This window comes from Bufo bufo, chromosome 1, assembly GCF_905171765.1.
Source record: "Bufo bufo chromosome 1, aBufBuf1.1, whole genome shotgun sequence".
NCBI classification, from domain to species: Eukaryota; Metazoa; Chordata; class Amphibia; order Anura; family Bufonidae; genus Bufo; species Bufo bufo.
The window spans coordinates 755,337,946-755,362,086 of NC_053389.1; the positions used below are offsets into that span (position 1 = coordinate 755,337,946).

The window sequence follows — 24,141 nt, forward strand, 5'->3', positions numbered from 1 at the left end:
AGGGAGATGGCACGTGCGCAGTACTCTGCACCGTCCTCCCGTAAAGGTGATTGGCGGCGGGTGCTGGGTGTCGGACCCCCGCCGATCTGATATTGATGACCTATCCTAAGGATAGGTCATCAATAGAAAAAGCCCAGAGAACCCATTAAACGCACTTTACAATCTTTCTAAGTAACCACAGCCATGCAATTCCACTCTCGCTGTGTAGTGGCCATGCCAGGTACTGCCGCTCGGTTCCCATTTATTTGAAGCTCCAGCCCACTGTCAGAACAAAATTACAGGGATATTTCTAATCCAGTTCCAGGAGCATCTGCTAAGAAATAAAATGAAGGCAGATGGAGGTTTCTTCTCACGGATGCTGAATTGGTGCAGTGCTTTATGGAGGTACCATATGGCGGCACACAGACTGCCTCATGTTCCTGCTGATTTTATACCATTGCTACAGAGGGTTTGCCTGTAATCTGCAGTACCACATTTGGCTGTGTGCCGTTAATGACTTGGCGCCATTTGTGTCTTAAGCCTTCGGTTGAAATCTTTCACAGAAGCGGTTTCCACATCCTTAACGACCTTTTACATTTTTTGTTCCTTCCTCTTTTTTCCTCAGTCTCGCCCCCACCCCACATATTCTGTGATCTCTAACCTCCTTCTGTGATCTCTAACCTCCAAGATGTTCAGAAAATAAATTTTACATAGATTTGGTTATTGAGGCCAGCGCTGGGTTCATACGACCAGACGCGCGCCGTCCTGTTAAAGGCACAGTAAATCTGATGCCTGAATTATCTACGTTTCTTAGATAAATATTGGCTTCCGTTTTTTTGGGTTTTTTTTGGCAGCATCTGCTAACCCTCTAAAGCTGGCATCCTCAAACTGCGGCCCTCCAGCTGTTGCAAAACTACAACTCCCAGCATGCCCGAACAGCCTACAGGTATCAGCCTACAGCAAGGCATTGTGGGAGTTGTAGTTTTACAACAGCTGGAGGGCCGCAGTTTGAGGATGCCTGATCTAGTGTGTGGGAGAGGTCTCCTGACTTTTCCCTGACAGCTTGGGGTTTGGGGGAGATGAGGATTGAGCATGTTGAATTTCCCCTGCCTGAAGCTTTTTCTTTCTCCCCCTCTCTGCATACTTGGATGTGTGTGGAGAGAGAGCTGTAGGCTGAACGACTGTGCATGGCCGGCCATAGTATGGTTATAATTCACAGTGGTCGTCAGGTAGCAATCTCTGAGAGCTGAATGGCTCTCCATTTATGCACTGATATACCCCTCAGGGGAAGGGCGTATGACTAAAGAAGGTCCACGGCACCTCAGCCACGTTAAACACTTAGTAAACTCTGCTTGGGTCAGTCCTCAAAATTTTCTGTACCAGAATTTCAACCTTTTCATAGATTACCTACTGTCCTCTACTAGGCCGCAGCTGAAGCCTAGACCTGAATCTGAATGAATAACCACATACATGTGATATGTGAAACGTGGATATGATCTAAAGATGAATTTTCAGTCTTTGTCCAGAGTTACACTTTATAGTTATCCCATGTAAAAAAAAAAAAAAACCCGGACATCATATAGTACGTGACAATCTCTTTCTAACAAAGCTAGAACCAGCCCTGTACCTCACATGGGTCCAGAGATCTCCTCATTCATTGCTCTGCTAGATTTATATCAAGCTGACCGCTCAAGGGGGCACATCCTTTCTGCTGCCACTCTCGCCCTGTAACTTTTAGCAATTGAATGATGGAACTGAGCATGTGCGTCCACCTCAGCCAGGTGGACAGAGAAATAAAGAAAAGAAAAAACTGCAGGTGGCGCTATACAAATAGATTTGATAGATTTACTCAGTGGCCATACAATGTTTTTAATTACATCCAATTACAAAACTAGTCAGATCCAGGTGCATTATTATTATTTTTTTTTTTTTTATGTATTTCGTGGGACAACACCTTTAGGTGCAAGACTAGCATTAAAAGTGCAGATGATAAGTCTTCCTGAAATGCATCTTGTAAAATGTCTGATGGCTATAGTGGAACCCACGTCACTCCTGATGCCCGCATGGCCGCTGCTGCATCTCCTCGTTGCGTGGATCAAAACATCCAGCAACAAGGGTGGAGGGGGTGGTATAGGCTTTCTGGTCAGCGAATCGCAGGCCGCGATCGGACGAGCCTACCTAGCATGGCGGGTGACGCTAGGGAGGCTTGTTCCCATCGCGGCCTGCTATTCCCCCATCATTCCCCCCCCTCATGGCCGGATATTTTCATACGCACATCGGGGAGATGCTGCAGCGGCCGTGCGGGCATCAGGAGCAACGCGGGTTCCGGGAAGCGGGGTAAGTATAACCTATATGATGTGCCCGAGAACTAAGGAATGGTCTTGCAGGTTGCTGTCATGCTGTATAATAACATTCCTTTATTTTTGTATTTTCAGGAGACAGTAGGGGCTTCGGCCCAAGTGGCCCCGGATCGCGTGAGGGACCTGCAGAGTGAGGTGGAGGGTGTGAAGAATATTATGTCTCAAAATGTGGAGCGAATCCTAGCTCGAGGGGAGAACCTGGACCACTTGAGAAATGTGACGGAAGACCTGGAGGCCAGTGTGAGTATGCTTCTCCGTATAGGACCCCCGAGTGATTCCAGCCAGCATGCAGAGCTACATGCATGACCTCCGAGGATCCGCACCACATGGCCCAGCAGTAAAAGCTTTTGATGCTATTGCAGGAGTAGTAAATAGGGTAGGCAGTACGCTTCAGGTCACCTGTGGTGATACCAGCTAGCAGGCAGGGTAGGCCATCAGTCTATGGTCACAAGCGTCTGATTTCTGAGACCCCCACAGATTCTGAAAAGTAAGGGGTCACAGAGCTGGTTTAGTGTCCGGTCACCTTCAGAGTTCTCGGCCCCATGCTGCAGTTTCTGCATGGAGGTAGTTAGGGCGCTGATGTTCAGAGCAAAGCAATAAAGGGGACACAGTGACCCCCCTTTTCAGGTTAGGTGGGGTTCCCAGAGGAAGATAAGAATACCCATTCAGTGGGTGCAGAGCTGTATGGTGGCTAGTTGCTGCAGCTCATGGGGGCTTGGCTGGGCAGCAGGTGCGTTCCTATAGTTGCTCTCTTGGGCAACACTAAGGCTACGTGCACACGGCAGTATAGTTTATGCAGAATTCGCTGCATTTCCGCACCGTATCTGCATGTCTTACTTACGGATTTTGACTCTGATTTGCTCCAGATATCATCCTTTGCATTGCAGAGAGTGAAATATGCTGTGAAGGGCCGCACAAAGGATTGACATTTCAAAATCCGCACCGCAGACCAACTTCCGCCACCAACTTTCCCACCCTGTGAACATAATACTTTGAAAATCTGGCACTGTGTTACTCTGCACGTAATACGCACTGTGTGCATGTGGCTTCAGGGTTTCTGCACACCTTGCAGACTATGCGTGTTTTTTCCCTGCGGATTTTCGTGCAACAAAAACGCAGCAAAGTGAATGGGATTTGCTAAATCTCATGTACACTTACTTTTTCCATCTGGAAATTAACCGACCATGCTGATTTAAAAACCTGCAGCAGGTCAGTTGTTTGTGTGGATTTTTAAAGTGAATTTCATCATTTTGCAAAGGGTAAGATTGGGGCAAATCCGCAAGAAAATCCGCAAGCGACAGATGTGGATTTGGTGTGGAAACACAGAGAAATCCACACGAAAATCTGTAAACCGTGTGAAGGTAGCCTTTAAGATCCACACGAATTTCCATGCAGAGATATGTGCGTTTCTGCAGCATATCCACGCCAAAATCCTTATTTCTAATTGCGGATTAGATGCAGTTTTGCTGGAGATCTCACCCTTCTACTAAAAAGGGTGAAAAACGCAAACCTAATTGACGTGCTGCAGATTTTCCACGCAGAAAATATCCGCAAAGTGTACATGAGATCTGTGTAATCTTATACACTTTGCTGGTACTGTAACACACGGCGGTTTTTCTGAACATGAATCCGCGTGGAAAGCTCGCACCTATTCCGCAACGTGTGCAGGTGGCCTTAGTGTTCGTCCACACATGGCGTATACACTGTGCGTTTTCCTCAGCAGAATTGCTGGAGATGTAGGCATATCTTATTCTTGCCCACTCTCCTCTGCAGCAGAAATTGACCCAGTATGTCCATATATTCCTCAGATAGGCTGAAATCCACCGCAAATCCGCAGCAAAATTCGCCGCACAGTGCAGCCATACCCTTATGGTAGGATCCTCCTCGAAGGAGGTTTCCATGAAGTGGCCAGCTTGTGTGGATATGTGGAGCGCCTCTTCTCCCCTCCAGATCATCTACTTCATTGTCTCTTATCCCTATTATTGTCCTTTTTTTTTTTTTTCAGTCTGAACACTTCAAGACGACATCGCAGAAAGTTGCCAGGAAATACTGGTGGAAAAACGCAAAGATGATCGCTATAATTTGCGTCGTTGTTGGGGTCATAGTCCTGCTCATCATCCTCTTGGCCACCGGGGTCATCCCCACATAGATATCCTCTATATCCACGCTCTTCTTCATCCCTTCCCTGAAGACTCGTGCTGATCCCGAATGAACCCCTGGCGAGGAATCCTGATATTGTGACCGACTGTGTGCGCCCTCCACGGGATATAAATTGTCTGTGTATGAATGGATCCTGTTTTTAATATCCGCCATGTCTATATGTATGTCTAGTTTCCATGTTCTGTAATTTCAGAAAATCGCTAAGCCGATCAAATACCCTTTGTGCTCTTGCAATGTGCCAAGCTGCCTGGATTTTGGGGGCGGCCAGCGCTTGCTTACAGTGGAGGTGGTAGTTTAAAGTGAAGCATTAGGGCCACGGAATGGCTATGTGACGTGCCCTGCTGGCTCTTGATCTGTCCAGTAGAGGGAGTATTTATTCATGCAGAGTATGGGGTAAGTCATGACTATGCTTCAAGCAGACCGGGAGACTAGAGTCTACAATGCCCAGAGTTACCCTATAAGCTTAGACATATGTCATGACGTTACAAAATAGCGGCCTCCACTGTGATCTGTAAACGGTACTATTAAATCTTATCTGCAGACGTTTTTTTGTTACTCGTCTCCATTGCCCTTTTATAATGTATTGCTTTACTACCTATTGTAATATTACAGTCACCAAACCATTAAAGGGGTATTCCGCTAACTTCTTATCCCCTATCCACTGGAGATGACTAAAGGATTGGTGGAGGTCCGACTGCTGGAACCCCCACTGATCGTGAGAATAGAGGTCCTGTACCCCTGTCCTGATGGAGCAAGGTCGAGCATGTGCACTTCTGCTCCATTCATTCTCTTTGGGACTGCTGGAGATATACTTAATCCATAGAGAATGAATGGAGCAGCATGGGGCATGCTTAACCAGTCGATCTATTCCCTCCATTCTCGTGATTGTGGGGGTCCCAGTGATCAGACTGTCACCAACAGGGGGTAACTTCTTATATGGGGATACCCCTTTAAGCAGGAATATGCTAACTACCTGTAGCCACCACTAGGGGGAGCAGGCTGCATATTGTATATATATTGATCACAGTAATAACACAGTATTCAGTAAGCTCCCTCTGGTGGCGGCTACAGGTATTTAGTCTATGCACAGGACTTAGGGCTCCAATCGCTATGAAGAAATTAGTTTGCACAGAACTTTAGACCTAAAAACAATAGGATAATAAAAGTTGGACCTCTTTAGTGTAAATTGATTGCTTGGTCATGGTGGATCATCAATTGGGGACAGGGAAGTCACACCACAGTGGGGATGAGGAAGACCTGTGCTTGTACATACAAAATAAATGTATCACTGATGCGAAAAGAATGTAATTTAGCTAAATGTATGTTAAAGGGGTCTTCTAGGAGTATAATATAGAGGACTTATGCTGAGGACATGTGATAAATATATCTGATCTCTGGGGGTCTGACCGTTTGAAGAGGCCTCTGGTCGGTCACGTGGCCTAGGCGTAGTTCGGTCCCATTCATGTAAATGAGATTGAGCTGCAATACCAAGCACAATGCCCTCACTAAGTAGATATGGATGACCTATCCTGAGGACAGATCATCAATATTATACACCTGGAAAATACCTTTAATGGCAGATTTAAAAAAAAAAATGTCTCCTAAACATCCTTTCTGGCAGCTCGGCCTGAGCATACGGTAACATTTTAGTGCTTTTTTTTTATTTTTGTCTTTTTAATAGCCGGGTCGAGCATCCTTTTGTATATTTCTTCGGTGTGAGCTATATCAGCAGGCTGCGCCTATGCAAGCGGAGAACATTTTTGTCATGATTCTCTCCTTTTTGATACGTGATTGTGCTTTACCGGTGTTTTCACTCCAGCTCAAATACACGATCTCACATTGACTAAGTGGTGTGACACTGCAGCAGTTGTCGGGAAGGGTGACAACCCTGCTGGTGTGTATATAGCTCTCCAGCTGCTGTAGAACTACAATTCCCACCATGCCCTGCTGTAGGCTGATAGCTGTAGGCAGCCTGGGCATGCTGGGAGTTGTTGTTTTACAGCAGCTGGAAAGCCGCAGGTTGGCCATCCCTGAATTATAGCTAATGCCTGCCATGTGCAGTTACAGGAGGACATCCAGGGCACTAGATGAAGAGTCTAAGCTGCCAGAAATCTGTGCCTATAGGTTCTTGAGAGGTAAATCCACCTACTGTTAAAACAATTTTGCTTGACATGTCTGCTTTAGTAAATAAATGCTTGTGCTTGACCCTCTGTTATTCCTCCTGGAAAATGTCTGAATGAGGGTGTTGTCATTCTCTGTCAGCACTGATTGGGCCGTTCAATACTGTAGGGACACATCCCTCTGAAAAGCGGAACAGTAACACCCATTTGTCAATCTATTCATTTCAGGGAGGAATAACAGAGCAACATCACAACAAAGATGTTCCAGCATTGTTATTTTATGAGTAATGCAAGCACACACTAAGGGTCCATTCACACGTCCGTATGTGTTTTGCGATCCGCAAAACACGGACACTGGCAATGTGCGTTCCGCATTTAGCGGACTGCACATCGCCGGCGCACTCATGGAAAACGCCTTTTCTTGTCCGCAATTGCTGACAAGAATAGGACATGTTCTATTTTTTTGCGAAACGGAAGTGCGGATCCGGAAGTGCGGATGCGGACAGCACATTCTGGCCCCATTGAAAATGAATGTGTCCGCAAAATTGCGGAACGGATGCGGACCCATTTTGCGGACGTGTGAACGGACCTTTAGACAGACATGTCCGGAGAACTGACTCACCTTTAAGAGCAACAGTTGATTTTTCTGCAGGATCGAGGATTTACTGCACATGAATTATAGTATGGAGAAAAATAAAATTAGTTCTCAGCCAAGAGAAACTTACTATTTCCAGTTCATGTCTATATATTTGAATATTATTAGATACATTTTCCTTTTAGGTTCCTTGACGGATAGGTTTAGTACTCCTGCACTAGGAATGGAGAATTAAAAAATACAATTTTGCCCCAGAGATTTCCTTCATGTCATTATCTAATAAAAGATATATATGACTATAAAAAAAAAGAAGCGCCATTTAATATGAAAGTGAAAATAAAAAATATATACTTGCAATACTCAATCCAAACACCAGAGGGCGGATGTGCAATATAATTCTCAGCCAGGAAGCACTGTACAATACCATTCCTGCTGTACACCAGAATATAGGGGATGCCATGGGATTTTAGCCTCCGCTGTAGTCCTGTAAATCTGTCTTCAAATAAATGAATATGAAGCTGTTTGTTCTATAACTTCTATAATTTAACTGGAATTACTTGGCATTAAAGAGTTAAATTGGTTCAGCTTCCGTGTGATTTGATTTGCGGATTTGCGGATTTGCGGTGACCTCTTTCCTATATTCTCCTGTGATTCTTCTGGTGACCATAGAGATGTTTTAAAGGGGTTATCCCATGACTAATGTAAAAAAATGAAAACCAGACATCAGGTGGTTCATGACAACCTCTTTCTAACACAGCTAGAACCAGCCCTGTACCTCACATGGGTCCAGAGATCTCCTCATTCATCGCGCTACTAGATTTATATAAAGCTGGCAGCTCAAGGGGAGTGTCTTCTCTGCTGCAGCTAAGGAGGCGTGTCCATGCTCTGCCTATCACAGCTCAGGAGGTGGATGAAGGATGAAACTGAGCATGTGCGGCCATCTCAGTGAGCAATTTGAAGAAATAAGAAAAAAACAAACAGCAGGTGGCGCTATACAGATACATTTTATTGAATAACTCAGTGGCTAGGCAAAATTTTTAATTACATGCAATTACAAAAGTATTCAGATCCAGGTGCTGGTTTAAAAACTGTAGAATATTTTTTGTGGGACAACCCTTTTTAATCGGTTATTGACCCCTGTGCTCCTGAGAGCAGAACATTGAGGTTCTCAGTTTTTCGGCCATATTTTCCCCAGTAACAGGTGTCTTCCATACATTGGAATTTGCCCTTCTCCTCCAGGGCCGTGCAGCCCCCTCCTCACAGATTCCACCTGCAGAAGCTTTTCCCTTTTCCAAATCCTTCTTAGGATTTAGTAGGAGTACCCTGGGCCTATGCAGGAACATGGTGTCACATCACACTCCACACAGGCCCAGTGCATGGCTCGTGAGATGGTGTGTGGTCATTCCAATCTACAGGGCACCAGGGCTGCAGATTATGTGATACAATCCTTCTACTGATTGTACAGCTAGTATATATTGATGACCTATCGTCAGGATAGGTCATCAATATCTGATCGGTGGGGGGGGGCGGCACCCCTGCCGATCAGCTGTTTGAAAAAGAGACCGCGCTTCATGCGAGAACTGCTTCATTACACTGCACTTTATCTTGAAAGTTTTGGCGGTGTAGTGTAATGACTAGTCCTCACTCCATTCATACTACGCCGCCACCACAAGGAAGACGACACACCGTGTAAAGAAGAAGAAGCAGCGCTCGCATGGAGCCAGGTTTTCGACCACCATTAATCGCATATTGATGACCTATCCAGTGGATAGGTCATCAACATATACTGCCTGCACAATCCCTTTAAGGCCCCATGCACATCACTGTATCCGTTTTGCAGTTTGCAAGCCGCGGATCCGCAAAACACAAATACCGGCTGTGTGTGTTCCGCATTTTTCCGTTTCACACATCCCACCCTATGTTTTTACGGACAACAATAGGACAGGACATGTTCTTTCTTTTTGCCAGAACGAACATACGGATACGGACCGCACACGGCCTGCTGTCCGCATTTTTGTAGCTCTGTTGATATGAATGGGTCTGCATCCGACCTCATCAGGCAGTTGGATTTCAATTGCCTGATCGGTTTGTTGTTCTTGAGGGTAAGTTGCTGCTAGATGAGTCTGACGGCGTCTTTCTGCCCTTTTACATGCATGCTTGGCCGAACTGAGCATGCATGTGTATGGGAGGGTCAGGAGAGAGAGAGAGATCTTTAAGCCAAAATCTGATGTATATGACAAGTATTAGACTTATCGAAGGCCTTCAGCCCCTTTTCCTTCTTAAAAACACTTCCTGCTTGTGCCCTGGACTTTGTTCAGACTTGTTATAGGGACATTATGTGAAACCAAGTCATCAGTCAAATCAATATTAATACATATACACACCGCTGCCATTATGCTAGACACTAGGGGGAAATCTATCAAGACCGGCGCTACAGAATTTAGTCTTTAAAAAGTTACAATATAGGGCCTTGCAACTTTTTGAAGGCTCATTTTTAGAAAAAATGTTACCGCGTTTTGCATTTTTTTCACCACCCAAAAAACCAAAATGTCATCGGAGTTTCCATCATGCACGGCGTCATGGTAAACCACAAGGCAGCAGAGTTTAGCTTTTGAAGTGAACGAAGAAGAAAACTTCATGTTACTGAAAATTCAGGACTAGATAAGTAAAGCAAAGTATTTACAAAATCACTCTTTTTTTGTAGCCTGTGATGGGCTGTTCAAAGTGGAGAAGAAGGAAAAGTCAAGGAATTCTGGAAATCACAGGATGGACAGACATGATAATACTATCCAAATGGAAACAAAATATTCGAAATATCTCAATTTATTCAGTACTGAGTATGAGCGCCACGCACAGTAATACACACACTTACACTCCTTGGCATGCTATCAGTGAGGTTATAAATGGTGGTATGAGGAATGTTCTTCCATGCTGAATGTACTTGGGCACACAAATCATCAAGATCCACTGCTGGCAGCTCCTTTTGCAATTTCCAACCGATGATGTCCCAGATGTGCTCGATAGAAGACAAGTCCAGAGATGCTGCAGGCCAGGCTAGCAGTTTAGGCCACACGCTGCTCACAGTAGCACAAGCAACATGCGGCCTGGCATTGTCCTGTTGAAAAATGGCTCCTGGGACACTTTGGAGAATTGGCGGTAAAACTGATTCCATGACCAAATCAATGCGCCGTTAGTGGCACCAGAGGAGGTAGTATTTTGTGTAGGTTCCTGTCCTAAAAATATCACCTTGTCGTTGGTGGACAGGCAAAAATAATTTTGCTTTTGTGCTTTCAGCCATGGTGATGTGCATCTGCGCACTGGGATGTGCTAACTCCCTCTTTTTCTTTGTGAGCTGTTAGTGTACCTGAAATGACTAGAGGGTTCTGACGACCATACATTATGCCACCCCACACCATAATCCCGGGACTAGGACTTGTTTGATGTTCCCTTGTGAAGGCCTTCTCATGATGTTGCCCATGTGGTCTCCAGATGAATCTCCAGCTATCATTGCATCTGAGACGAAAGTGGGACTCATCACTGAAGAGGATCTCCATTCCAGCCTCCATTGCCGTCTTACTGTACACCATGATAGCTTTGCGACAATGTCGTGCAGATGCCTGATGGTTTGTGTAGACACTGTTTGCCGCCCTAGGCTTGGGATGTGACGTCCACTTTCACTTGCCGTACAGAATGGATCACGACGCGCCATTCTTCTAATCAGACGATCCGTCCATGCAGAGGTTCTCCTCTGTCCACCTCTTGCTGTCATTCCAGTTCTTCGTTGTTCTCCCAACCACCTGGACACACAACGTTGAACAGTGCTGTCATCTCAGCCTATACACGTAGCAATCTGCCGCAGTAATGAACTGAACTAGGTCTCTTAGTTTAAGGATTCTGTCCCTCTCAGTTTGCGACAAGTGGAGATACCTGACACGCTGAACAACATGAGGCATCACACAATCATCCCACATGACTTGATTCAATTACTGAGGTTTCACGTGGCTAAAAAACTTTGCTTTTAATCTGGCTTTTATGCCCCTCCAAGATGCCACAGGTAGTTGAATATGTAATTATTTCCCGATTTTCTCGGTTTGCATAACCTTACGGCTTGTGTTCTTGGTGTTGCAATTTCAATGTTGAGGAGTGTACAGTATATGTAAGTTCTCTTCCTATAGTTTTTCCAATGCAGCTGTATGTGGGAGTGAATTCTAAGCAGAAATGCTGACATTTCTCTAGGAAAGCAATTGTCTGAGTTGGCATTTCCAGGCAGGACAACATGAGGCATCTGTGTAGTGTCAGAGCTGGCACTGCACTCATCACTGACAGTAAGCACCCTCAGATCACTCCCTCCCACCCTGGAACCAGCTCTTGTCATAAGAAAAAAAATACTACTTTTGGTCATGTAAGTAATTAAATCAGTTTGGGGACTTCCCTTTCATAAAAAATTACGGGTTCTTTGAATAGCGCAGAATAAGGCAGACAGAGGCACCTGCAGCAAACACAGAACTTTACTGCACAATATGTTACACAAACGTAGGGTACTTTCACACTAGCGTTATTCTTTTCCGGTATTGAATCCGGTAAAGTGTCTCAATACCAAAATAAAAACGCATCCGTTTTGTCCAAATGCATTCTGAATGGAAAGCAATCCGTTCAGTATGCATCAGGATGTCTTACGTTCCGTCCCTTGTACGGTATTTAACCGGACAAAATACCACAGCATGCTGCGGTATTTTTTCCGTACAAAATCCGGGAACATTACCGCACTTGCTTGATCCGGCATTAATTTCCATAGAGATGTATTGGATCCGGTACCAAGTGTTCCGGAAATTGCCGCATCGCCGGATCCGGTTTTCCGGTCTGCGTATGCGCCGGGACATAGGAGGAGCTATTTTTGCTTTTGATCTTTAAATACCGGATCTGTTATTCCGGATGAGACGGATCCAGTATTTCATCGGATCCGACTAACGGATTCGGAAAAAAAGTTTTTTCGTTTGTACATGGCTTTCCGGATCCGGCAGGAAGTTCCGGCAACGCTAGTGTAAAAGTATCCATACTCCACGGGAGGGCATGATATGTGTAAAACACTGTATCACTAACATATCACAGCCTATATTTTGCAAGCCCTAAAGGAGGCGGTGCAGAGAATGGGAGTGGTAGTGGCCCTGATGAAGTGTTGTGTCACAGTGTACTCCCTTCAGGCCACTGCTCCCTGGGGATTGGTGCAGTGGAAATGAGGTATCGCAGAAGGCCAGAATTAATCATCTTTTTTTACTAAGTGCAACATAGAACTTGAAATACATCCAGTAGCAGCATATTTATATTTTGAGGGAAATCTTCTGGCACCAATAAGAAATATGGAGGCAGGTTGGATGGCTGAATTTGAGCACTTAGGTTGTACTGGCCTAGTTATGTCCTTGGTGTCAGCAGTGTCTTCAAATGCTGGATGTAGCTGTTCATTCCGCTGTATGTCTTCTCAAGGATTTACTTGAGGCAGTATATAAGTGTCATTTACTTTGGAGAATCTTCTTTAGGAGCAGGAGCTCTGTAGTGTGCCTCCTCTCTAGTCTGTAGCTCAACAGGAACTCCTCCTCCTGGCAGGAAGCAGGACTGGCCCACTCCTATCAAGAGGGGGGCGAACCACCCTGTCCCTTGTCAACCATTTGCCATCCATTCCTTTGCTGGAAATATCATCTGGAAACATAGTTCAGCCATTTTCTGAACTCCTCCAGTTGTTTCTGATTAAGATACGGAGCAGGTGGCCTAGGAGGTGAGATGCGGGCCACACCAGTTGAATTTTAGAGGGCATGTCTGGTCCCTGGCCTGGGTACACGAGTACTTGATTCTCACAGCATTAATTACCACTGACAGCTTACTTGGCCAGCAGTAGAAAGGAAGTCTATTGCCAACCCTCCCCTGGGTACTACATACAGTACAGACCAAAAGTTTGGACACACCTTCTCATTCAAAGAGTTTTCTTTATTTTCATGACTATGAAAATTGTAGATTCACACTGAAGGCATCAAAACTATGAATTAACACATGTGGAATTATATGCATAACAAACAAGTGTGAAACAACAGAAAATATGTCATATTCTAGGTTCTTCAAAGTAGCCACCTTTTGCTTTGATTACTGCTTTGCACACTCTTGGCATTCTCTTGATGAGCTTCAAGAGGTAGTCCCCTGAAATGGTTTTCACTTCACAGGTGTGCCCTGTCAGGTTTAATAAGTGGGATTTCTTGCCTTATAAATGGGGTTGGGACCATCAGTTGCGTTGAGGAGAAGTCAGGTGGATACACAGCTGATAGTCCTACTGAATAGACTGTTAGAATTTGTATTATGGCAAGAAAAAAGCAGCTAAGTAAAGAAAAACGAGTGGTCATCATTACTTTAAGAAATGAAGGTCAGTCAGTCAGCCGAAAAATTGGGAAAACTTTGAAAGTAAGGGCTATTTGACCATGAAGGAGAGTGATGGGGTGCTGCGCCAGATGACCTGGCCTCCACAGTCACCGGACCTGAACCCAATCGAGATGGTTTGGGGTGAGCTGGACCGCAGAGTGAAGGCAAAAGGGCCAACAAGTGCTAAGCATCTCTGGGAACTCCTTCAAGACTAATGGAAGACTATGTCAGGGGACTACCTCTTGAAGCTCATCAAGAGAATGCCAAGAGTGTGCAAAGCAGTAATCAAAGCAAAAGGTGGCTACTTTGAAGAACCTAGAATATGACATATTTTTAGTTTTTTCACACTTGTTTGTTATGTATATAATTCCACATGTGTTAATTCATAGTTTTGATGCCTTTATAGTCATGAAAATAAAGAAAACTCTTTGAATGAGAAGGTGTGTCCAAACTTTTGGTCTGTACTGTATATGCTTACCAGTTACTTCACTCAGTGAGAGGGCATAGTACTCTTAGTGGTTGCAGTCTCCTAAAGGGTACACAAGCGGCTCTGTTCTCAGGTAGCACTCTCCGAATACACAATAGTCTATATTATCCTCCTTATCCAGGGCGATAATTGACCTCAAGTGCCTTCGCTTAGTGTCTCCTCAAAATTATCAGCTTTTCACACTTACTCCTCCTGCTGTGCCCATCTGCTTTGGTGGCACACCTACAAGAAGTGAGACTCTCTCTCCTCTCATACCACAGCTCCGGCAGCCCCTTCACATCACAGGTCTCACACTACGTCACTGTGGGCTGTCACGTACACACACAATCATCTTTGGGTCACTGCAGCTCCACATCGCTAGCCAGGCTTGGTCTGCAGCTCTTTTTCAGTGGTGCACCCCTGGGGCTGTACACAGCATTTGGCACTGCCGCACCAACTTTCCTATGTGCAGGCTGCTCCTTGTAGCATGCAGTAGCCTCTGCCACTGCACATGGGTGGCATCAGAGCAGCAACGTCACTCAGGGCATAGAACACTCCTACCTTACAACACAGCAAAACCTACAACTACAAAGAGATGTAAGTTTAAAGAGTGTGAACAAGGTTTTACAGTAAAATAATTTATCTCTGGTGCTGCCAGAATAGGCAACTGTTGTACTAAACGGCAAAGTCCTGCCCTTATCCGCTCCCAGATCTTATAACTTCAAATGACTTTTGTAATAGAGAAGAAAACAGCGTATGGGCAGAGAGTGATGTCTCCAGCTCTGGTGGAGCTGACATCCAATGGTTAGTGATCCGGACAGGTGGCTCTAAATATAGATAAGCGAGAGCATTGGTGCCGGCTATGACACTACACAAGGTACAGCCCCCCTTACATCAATCCACTTTTCTACAGCAGGAAATTGCTTATATAACAATTCCCCAATATATTTCTATCACTGGAATGTACGAGCAGGGGTGATCTGATTATAGGGCAGCCGTGGTGAAAGGTTGGCTGATTGCCTTTAAAGGGAATCTGTCACCTAGTTTGACTCTATTTAACCCTTGGCAATGCTATGATCAAACCCATGCCTTTGTTAGAATTATCCTTAGTTTAGAACTCCAGAAATCACAGAGGGATCTGGATAGATTGCAGGCTTGGGCAGATGAGGTTTAACACTGACAAATGTAAAGTTATGCACATGGGAAGGAATAATGCAAGTCACCCGTACATACTAAATGGTAAAACACTTGGTAACACTGACATGGAAAAGGATCTAGGAATTTTAATAAACAGCAAACTAAGCTGCAAAAACCAGTATCAGGCAGCTGCTGCCAAGGCCAATAAGATAATGGGTTGCATCAGAAGGGGCATAGATGCCCGTGATGAGAACATAGTCCTACCACTTTACAAATCATTAGTCAGACCACACATGGAGTACTGTGTATAGTCCTGGGCTCCTGTGAACAAGGCAGACATAGCAGAGCTGGAGAAGGTCCAGAGGAGGGCAACTAAAGTAATAACTGGAATGGGGCAACTACAGTACCCTGAAAGATTATCAAAATTAGGGTTATTCACTTTAGAAAAAAGACAACTGAGGGGAGATCTAATTAATATGTATAAATATATCAGGGGTCAGTACAGAGATCTATCCCATCATCTATTTATCCCCAGGACTGTGACTGTGACGAGGGGACATCCTCTGCGTCTGGAGGAAAGAAGGTTTGTACACAAACATAGAAAAGGATTCTTTATGGTAAGAGCAGTGAGACTATGGAGCTCTCTGCCTGAGGAGGTGGTGATGGTGAGTACAATAAAGGAATTCAAGAGGGGCCTGGATGTATTTCTGGAGCGTAATAATATTACAGGCTATAGCTACTAGAGAGGGGTCGTTGATCCAGGGAGTTATTCTGATTGCATGATTGGAGTCGGGAAGGAATTTTTTATTCCCCTAAAGTGAGGAAAATTGGCTTCTACCTCACAGTTTTTTTTTTGCCTTCCTCTGGATCAACTTGCAGGATGACAGGCCTAACTGGATGGACAAATGTCTTTTTTCGGCCTTATGTACTATGTTACTATGATTTGTATGCTAAAGAGGCCTCAAAGTGCTCAGCAGGGATGTGGATAACAGTTCCAGGAGCCAAAGACCGCCTCCAGGAAGAGCCCAAGTCCGCCTCTTCACTCGATCAAAGTACCTGTCACGGCCTCTGTAGTGTGCGCCGTGACACGGTTGCCGTGCATGCTGTTGCCTGCGGCATTGTGTTGTTGCAGCATGTAGGTGGCTCCTCCTTTCCCCTGGGTCCTTTCCTGTCAGGTACCGGAGGGGTTAACTATCTGGCTGGTGTGTATTTAGGCTCACAACACAACATATAAAGAGCCAAGAGGCCACACCCAAGACACACCTAAATCCACACCAGCCAGATAATTAACCCCTCTGGCACCTGACAGGGAAGGACCCAGGGGAAAGGAGGAGCCACCTACATGCTGCAAGAACACGTTGCCGCAGGCAACAGCATGTACGGCAACCGTGTCACGGCGCACACAACAGAAGCCGTGACAGTACCTCCCCTTGCGCCATTCAGCATAGAACTCCTCCCGCCTGGTCATCGTGTCCCTCTGCAAAATCTCACACAAGCGCAGAATAGGGAAATGTCTGTGCTTGCGCATTGGCTTCCCTGCACTGGGAGTGGACTTCACTTTACTTACTGTGCATGCGCTGAGCCCTGTGGCGTTGATGACCAGGTGGAAGGCGTTCTATGCTGATTGTGAGGATGCAGAGGAGGGGGCAGAGGTGGGCTTAAGTTCTTGAGCACACTTACTAATGTATTGGGATTGTCCATATTTCTTCCTCTGCTGGCTAGATTCATTTTCCCATCACATTATACACTGCTCGTTTCCAGGGTTACGACCACCCAGCAATCCATCAGTGGTGGCCGTGCACTATAGGAAAATGTGCCTGCCTCTCTCTTGGCCGTGTCTGTGGGAGCTCACATAGGCTGGTGCTTTTTCCTATAGTGTGCAAGCATGGCCACTGCTGATGGAAAAATGAATCCAGCCAGCAAAGGAGACAATATGGACAATCACAATACATTAGTAAGTGCCTTGTATTAACTTTCTCTACATGATAAATGTTTTTTTGCCAAAGCGACACAATCCCTTTAAAGCAGCACTACATAGCATTGCCAAGGGTTAAATGGAGTCAAACTAGGTGACAGAGTCTCTTTAGACATCTGTTGGCTGACCGCTTGTTTGACTGAACGCTATCTATGCCAACCCCTCCATACGCACTCGGCTCGCCCAAACATGCATGTGTCCTGAATGTAGAGAGCAAAAAAAAAAAAAACAGCATAATCCTTATCTCCCCGAACACCTGTTGTCGGGGGTAAAGGCTATACTTATATATCGGAGAATTGTATATACAGCAATTCCTTAAAGGGGTTCTCTGGGATTTTAATATCGATGACCTATCCTCAGGATAGGTCATCAATAACAGATCGGTGGTGGTCCGACACCCGGCACCCCCGCTGATCAGCTGAATGAAGCAGTCGTCTCCCGTCTCTCTGCTCGCTGCCGCTATGTCTATGGAGCGCAGGAAGAGAGACGGCACGTGCACACTGCGTGCGCCTTCCCTTCATACGGCTCATCTGCGGGGGGTGCCAGGTGTCGGACCCCCGCCGATCTGATATTGAGGATATAGTATCGATATTAAAAGCCCGGAGAACCCCTTTAAAGTACTTCGGTTATTGTAATTTATCAACATCAGCATTTCGATAAGAAAGCAGGGAAGTCACCGGCAAAGAAAATTCCTCCTAGAAGTAAATTAGGGAATTGACCTGCAAGCAATTCCCCATTGGTATTTAGGGTAACTTTTTGTTCACGCTTTAAATTCGCCTCATCATCATGGGAGAGAGATAGTGCCAGTAATTACACCGAGCTAATCGGGGTGATATGGGTGTGGAGAGCTCAGATAATGACTACTTATTCGTGCCTGGAACTTTTGTCTGTTTGGTGGCAGAGAAACACAAAGCCCCATTTCCAGCACCCCTCCTCCTCTCCAGGGGTGGATAACTGCAGGAAACCTGGGAGCTGAGGGGGAGGAAGAGATGACAGGAAGGCGGGCAGTCACTGAGAGAGTGCACAACAGTGTCAGCTGTTCTCTCACTACTACCATGTAACACACCTACAGGCACTACTTCTCCTCCTCGCTGCCAGGATCACTGCAAGACATGGTAAGTGTCAGCTGTATGCCAGTCCCCCTGGCACTGCTGCCCTATGTCCCCAACCCACCACACTCCTTAGCTAATTCTTGTACCTTAGCCTTTTCTCTACTAGTTTCACTTTCGACCAGGAAGAATCAAGGATCATTGGTGGGAATGATAGGGGGCACGCTGCCTGTCCTCTGAACGAATATTTTGCTCTGACTGATCTGCCAGTTTTTGTGTGATTGTGTAGTTGCTCTTGTTTTATGACTATATCCTGTATACAATGTTTTTTTGCTTTTGCATATCGGCCATTATAGACTTCAGGTTAGAACCAGAAGACGCCTGATATTTTGTGAAGCCTGCTGTGAAAGTGTCAAGACAAGTCGAGCGAGATTGGGTTTCGACAGCTTTTTGTTTGTCGATGCCGGAGTCGTCCTCCGGTGGTTCAGCAGTCACACAAGTGTAAATTTCCGTTGACTTTGTAGGAGATGGGACTACAGTGCTATCGTTATGGATTAAGTTGAAGTTGGCATCAGTTACATGGGTGCTGACCCACTCCGTAATCGCATACAAGGCAGTTTCTAGGGAAATATACCAACAGGGCGAACATCAAAAAAGCGCTGTACCCCATTGTAGTTGATGGGGGTGGCGGGCATTCAGTCTGCAGTGCCGAATCCAGTGTATTAAGCTACTTTCACAACTGCGTTAGTGATTCCGGCAGGCAGTAGACTAATACAGCCCCATATACCTCTTACATCCAGTGATGTCTCCTGTGATGTAGATGTTCTCTTTCTTTATCTTCTCCATTCAGACCACCCCCCGCCATGATGATTTCTTTCAGCCATCTCTTCTCCCTGCAGAGTTTGACAGACATCTTAGTTTCCTACTTTTCCATCATCCACCCACCTTCTCAACATCCCATCATGTACCCCCAAAACCATACTGCATAAACTGATAACCCCCATGAAAATACTAGTTACACACAGATAGTGCCCCCTTCAATAATTATTGGAACACAATGCTCTAAAAAATAACTGCACCAAGCAAATAGTGTCCCTGACACTAAGGCCTCATGCACACGACAGTTGTTTTTCTCGGCCTCCGTTCCGTTTTTTTTGCGGATAGGATGGGGACCCATTCATTTCAATGGGTCACCAAAAAAAGGCTGATAGTTCATCCGTTTGTGTTCCGCGTCCGTTGTCCGTGTTTCCCTTCAGCAAAAAAAATAGCGCATGTCCTACTTTTTTCACATTTGCGGACAAGGATAGGCATTTATTACAAGGGATCTGTGAAAAAAAACGGATCCTCCAAAAAAAAAAGGATGCCGCATCAGTTTTTTTTTGGCGGACGCACAATTTGCGGTCGTGTGCATGAGGCCTAATAGTATAACCATAATGTCCCCCAAAAATAACCGTGCTAAGCTGATACTGTGCCAGGGTGCCCCCACAGTAATAGTGCTCCCAAAAATCCCAACAATAGTGATAATTCTGTGCCATAGTGCACCTAGTAGTAATAGTGCTCCTACAGTGCCCCCAACAGTAATTGTGTCCCATAAGTAATAATGCTCCCATAGTCCCCCAGTTGTAATAAAGCCCACCATAATGCCCCTGGTAGTAATAATTCTATTTATAGTGTGCGCCAGTGCAAAAAATGCCCCGTTGTGTGTCAGTAAAAAATAAATAAAAATCTCTTAGTGCCCCCAGTAGAGCCAATGTCCCCAGAATGCCCTCATGTGTTCCAGTGACCCGTACTGTGTGCCACTAGAAAAAACACTTAGTGCCCCCAGTTGAGCTTAGGTGCCCATAGTACCCCTATCATTTGTGACAGTATAATATACTCCTATATAGTGCCCCCAGAAGATGCCCCATAGTGCTCCTCCCCCATCCCCATAGTGTCCTCCATAATGTGCCAGTATAAAATGCCCCTATAGACTGCCCCACATAGATGCCCCCATAATGCTCCTCTCCCCCTTCCTCATAGTGGCACCAAAATGGTTGCCAGTATTAAATGCCACTATATAATGTCCCCATAGTGCTCTTCTCCCCCACTTCTCCATAGTGCCCCCCCATAATGCGTGCCAGTAAATAGGGCCCCCAGTAAATGCCCCCATAGTGCTCCTTTACCCCTCATTTCTCCATAACGCCCCCCATAATGAGTGCCAGTATATAGGGCCCCCAGTAGATGCGTCCCCTCTTCTCCATAGTGCCCCCCCATATTGTGCCAGTATATAGGGTCCCCATAGTGCTTTCCCTCTTCTCCATAGTGCCCCCCTTATTTGTGCCAGTATATAGGGCCCCCATAGTGCTTCCCCTCTTCTCCATAGTGCCCCTCCATATTGTGCCAGTATATAGGGCCCCCATAGTGCTTCCCCCTCTTCTCCATAGTGCCCCCCCCATATTTTGGCAGTATATAGGGCCCCCATAGTGCTTCCCCTCTTCTCCATAGTGCCCCTCCATATTGTGCCAGTATATAGAGCCCCCATAGTGCTTCCCCTTTTCTCCATCGTGCCCCCCATATTGTGCAGGTATATAGGGCCCCCATAGTGCTTCCCCTCTTCTCCATAGTGGCCCCCATCGTGCTTCCCCTCTTCTCCATAGTGTCCCCCATAGTGCTTCCCCTCTTCTCCATAGTGCCCCTCCATATTGTGCCAGTCTATAGGGCCCCCATAGTGCTTCCCCTCTTCTCCATAGTGGCCCCATAGTGCTTCCCCTCTTCTCCATAGTGGCCCCCATAGTGCTTCCCCTCTTCTCCACAGTGCCCCTCCATATTGTGCCAGTATATAGGGGCCCCACCCCCCTTCTTGCCACAGTATACTATAAATAAAGAAAAAATGTGGGGGGTTCAGTCAGCACAACTCTGTATGCAGGTGCACATCACTATGGCGAAATACACATACAAACGCAAAAACACAAATGCAATAGCACTCTGCAACCAGCACTCTGCCCTGCCTCTATGCTGGATGCTGAATGAGGCATTGGTGTACATTTTGGCCAAAGCGTAATAAGCCACTCACCACGTCAAGGTCGCCTCTATGAGTGGTCCCTAACACTAGTTCCTACCTGTTATGGGCCATGATAGCCACACAAAGTCCAGGGAGCGCAGGTACAGCTTGCACGCCAGGCACACTCTGCTTTTAACCCCGTCTGGTGCCGTGACAGCTTTCATCGGATCCAGGGATGCAAGTACCAACATGCATGCTAAGCCCACTATATACTTCTCCTGGAGCCAAATGGCTACTGGTAGGTGCTATATAAGCAGACTCAGTTTTATACTGACTTTAAAACCAGCCTCCAGGACAGATTGACTGGTCAGGTGTGCTTGACTGTATGGAGATCGCCACGCCTCCAATATATACTACAAAGAAAAAATGTGGGGGATTCAGTCAGCACAACCCTGTATGCAGGTGCACATCGCTATGGCGAAATACATATACAAACGCAAAAACACAAATGCAATAGCACTCTGCAACCAGCACTCTGCCCTGCCTCTATACAGTATACTATAAATAATAAAAACAATAAACACATATACTTACCTTATGCTCCTGTTAGCGATGTGATGCAGGCCTCTTCTGGCCTGTGTCCCGCTCTGTACGGCTCAGGCGGCGCAATGACGTCATCGCATCGCCTGCACTGGCCTCTGATAGGCTACAGGCCTAGCGCCTGTAGCCTATCAGAGGAAGAGGCAAGGGAGACGCCTCTCTCTTGCTCCTCCACACCGTTCATCTGTATCGCTGTCCTGAGGACGGCGATACAGATGAATTTGGAGATGAGCGCTTCCACAATGGTCCTGCTGCTGTGTTGTTGCCCTCCTACGGCCTCCTCCACGTCTCCTGATGTACTGGCCTGTCTCCTGGGAGCGCCTCCATGCTCTGGACACTATGCTGACAGACACAGCAAACCTTCTTGCCACAGCTCGCATTGATGTGCCATCCTGGATAAGCTGCACTACCTGAGCCACTTGTGTGGGTTGTAGACTCCGTCTCATGCTACCACTAGAGTGAAAGCACCGCCAGCATTCAAAAGTGACCAAAACATCAGCCAGGAAGCATAGGAACTGAGAAGTGGTCTGTGTTCACCACCTGCAGAACCACTCCTTTATTGGGGGTGTCTTGCTAATTGCCTATAATTTCCACCTGTTGTCTATCCCATTTGCACAAAAGCATGTGAAATTGATTGTCACTCAGTGTTGCTTCCTAAGTGGACAGTTTGATTTCACAGAAGTGTGATTGACTTGGAGTTACATTGTGTTGTTTAAGTGTTCCCTTTATTTTTTTGAGCAGTGTATTTATAACCCTAGAGGAAGCCTCAGTTGATGGCGATACACATAGGGTCTACATCTCCCCTCAGTATTCAGTAGAATGTGTAAATGTCCAGCCTCATCCGCGGTTATCTATCTGCTGCATCCTCTCTCATTTTACTGTATATACAGTACAGACCAAAAGTTTGGACACACCTTCTCATTCAAAGAGTTTTCTTTATTTTCATGACTATAAAGGCATCAAAACTATGAATTAACACATGTGGAATTATATACATAACAAACAAGTGTGAAACAACTGAAAATATGTCATATTCTAGGTTCTTCAAAGTAGCCACCTTTTGCTTTGATTACCGCTTTGCACACTCTTGGCATTCTCTTGATGAGCTTTAAGAGGTAGTCCCCTGAAATGGTCTTCCAACAGTCTTGAAGGAGTTCCCAGAGATGCTTAGCACTTGTTGGCCCTTTTGCCTTCACTCTGCGGTCCAGCTCACCGCAAACCATCTCGACTGGGTTCAGGTCCGGGGACTGTGGAGGCCAGGTCATCTGGCGCAGCACCCCATCACTCTCCTTCATGGTCAAATAGCCCTTACTTTCAACGTTTTTCCAATTTTTCAGCTGACTGAATGACTTTCATTTCTTAAAGTAATGATGGCCACTCGTTTTTCTTTACTTAGGTGCTTTTTTCTTGCCATAATACCAATTATAACAGTCTATTCAGTAGGACTATGAGCTGTGTATCCACCTGACTTCTCCTCAATGCAACTGATGGTCCCAACCCCATTTATAAGGCAAGAAATCCCACTTATTAAACCTGACAGGGCACACCTGTGAAGTGAAAACCATTTCAGGGGACTACCTCTTGAAGCTTATCAAGAGAATGCCAAGAGTGTGCAAAGCAGTAATCAAAGCAAAAGGTGGCTACTTTGAAGAACCTAGAATATGACATATTTTCAGTTGTTTCACACTTGTTTGTTATGTATATAATTCCACATGTGTTAATTCATAGTTTTGATGCCTTCAGTGTGAATCTACAATTTTCATAGTCATGAAAATAAAGAAAACTCTTTGAATGAGAAGGTGTGTCCAAACTTTTGGTCTGTACTGTATATCTTTTGGTGATGGTGTCTGCACATTTCTGTTTTGTATGGTATTTACAGGTAGCACTGTTATTATCACACACCTTCTGGTTTTTGGTATTGCATGCTTTGGGTTACTTTGGGTGGTGCCAGCCATTTCTCTATTGTTGGTTGAAAATTTGTAACTTATTTCCAACAACATTATAATTGCTTCTACTGGAACGTGAAAAGGATCCTTTAAAGAGAAAATCTCCCATTATGGAAAATTGTGTTAACACATTACATTGTACACACACCGATCAGCCATACCAATAAAACACTGGGATATATTATGCAGCATCTGAGCAGTCAGTTCTTGAAGTTGATGCTGGAAGCAGGAAAAATGGGCAAGCTTAGTGACTTTGACAAGAGCCAGATTGTGATGGCTAGACGAATAGGTCAGAGGGTCTCTATTGCAGGTTTCTTGGCAGGCCCTCGGTATACTTTGGTTAGTACTTACCAAAGGTGTGCAAAAAAGGAC

The 24,141-nt window shown here is 45.5% G+C and overlaps 2 protein-coding genes across 2 annotated transcripts in view; both read left to right on the forward strand.

Moving 5' to 3' along the window:
- VAMP8 (vesicle associated membrane protein 8) overlaps positions 1-6,796 on the forward strand; it is a 42,735-nt gene extending 35,939 nt beyond the window's left edge. Inside the window, exons 2-3 of the mRNA XM_040414522.1 lie at positions 2,415-2,579; positions 4,345-6,796. Coding sequence (XP_040270456.1) covers positions 2,415-2,579; positions 4,345-4,488 — 309 coding nt within the window. The 3' untranslated portion in view covers positions 4,489-6,796. The remainder of the gene's footprint in view (positions 1-2,414; positions 2,580-4,344) is intronic.
- Positions 6,797-18,069: 11,273 nt separating this feature from the next.
- LOC120986147 (vesicle-associated membrane protein 5-like) overlaps positions 18,070-24,141 on the forward strand; it is a 42,162-nt gene continuing 36,090 nt past the window's right edge. The window contains exon 1 of the mRNA XM_040414523.1: positions 18,070-18,309. Within this exon, the coding sequence (XP_040270457.1) occupies positions 18,307-18,309 (3 nt within the window). The 5' untranslated portion in view covers positions 18,070-18,306. The remainder of the gene's footprint in view (positions 18,310-24,141) is intronic.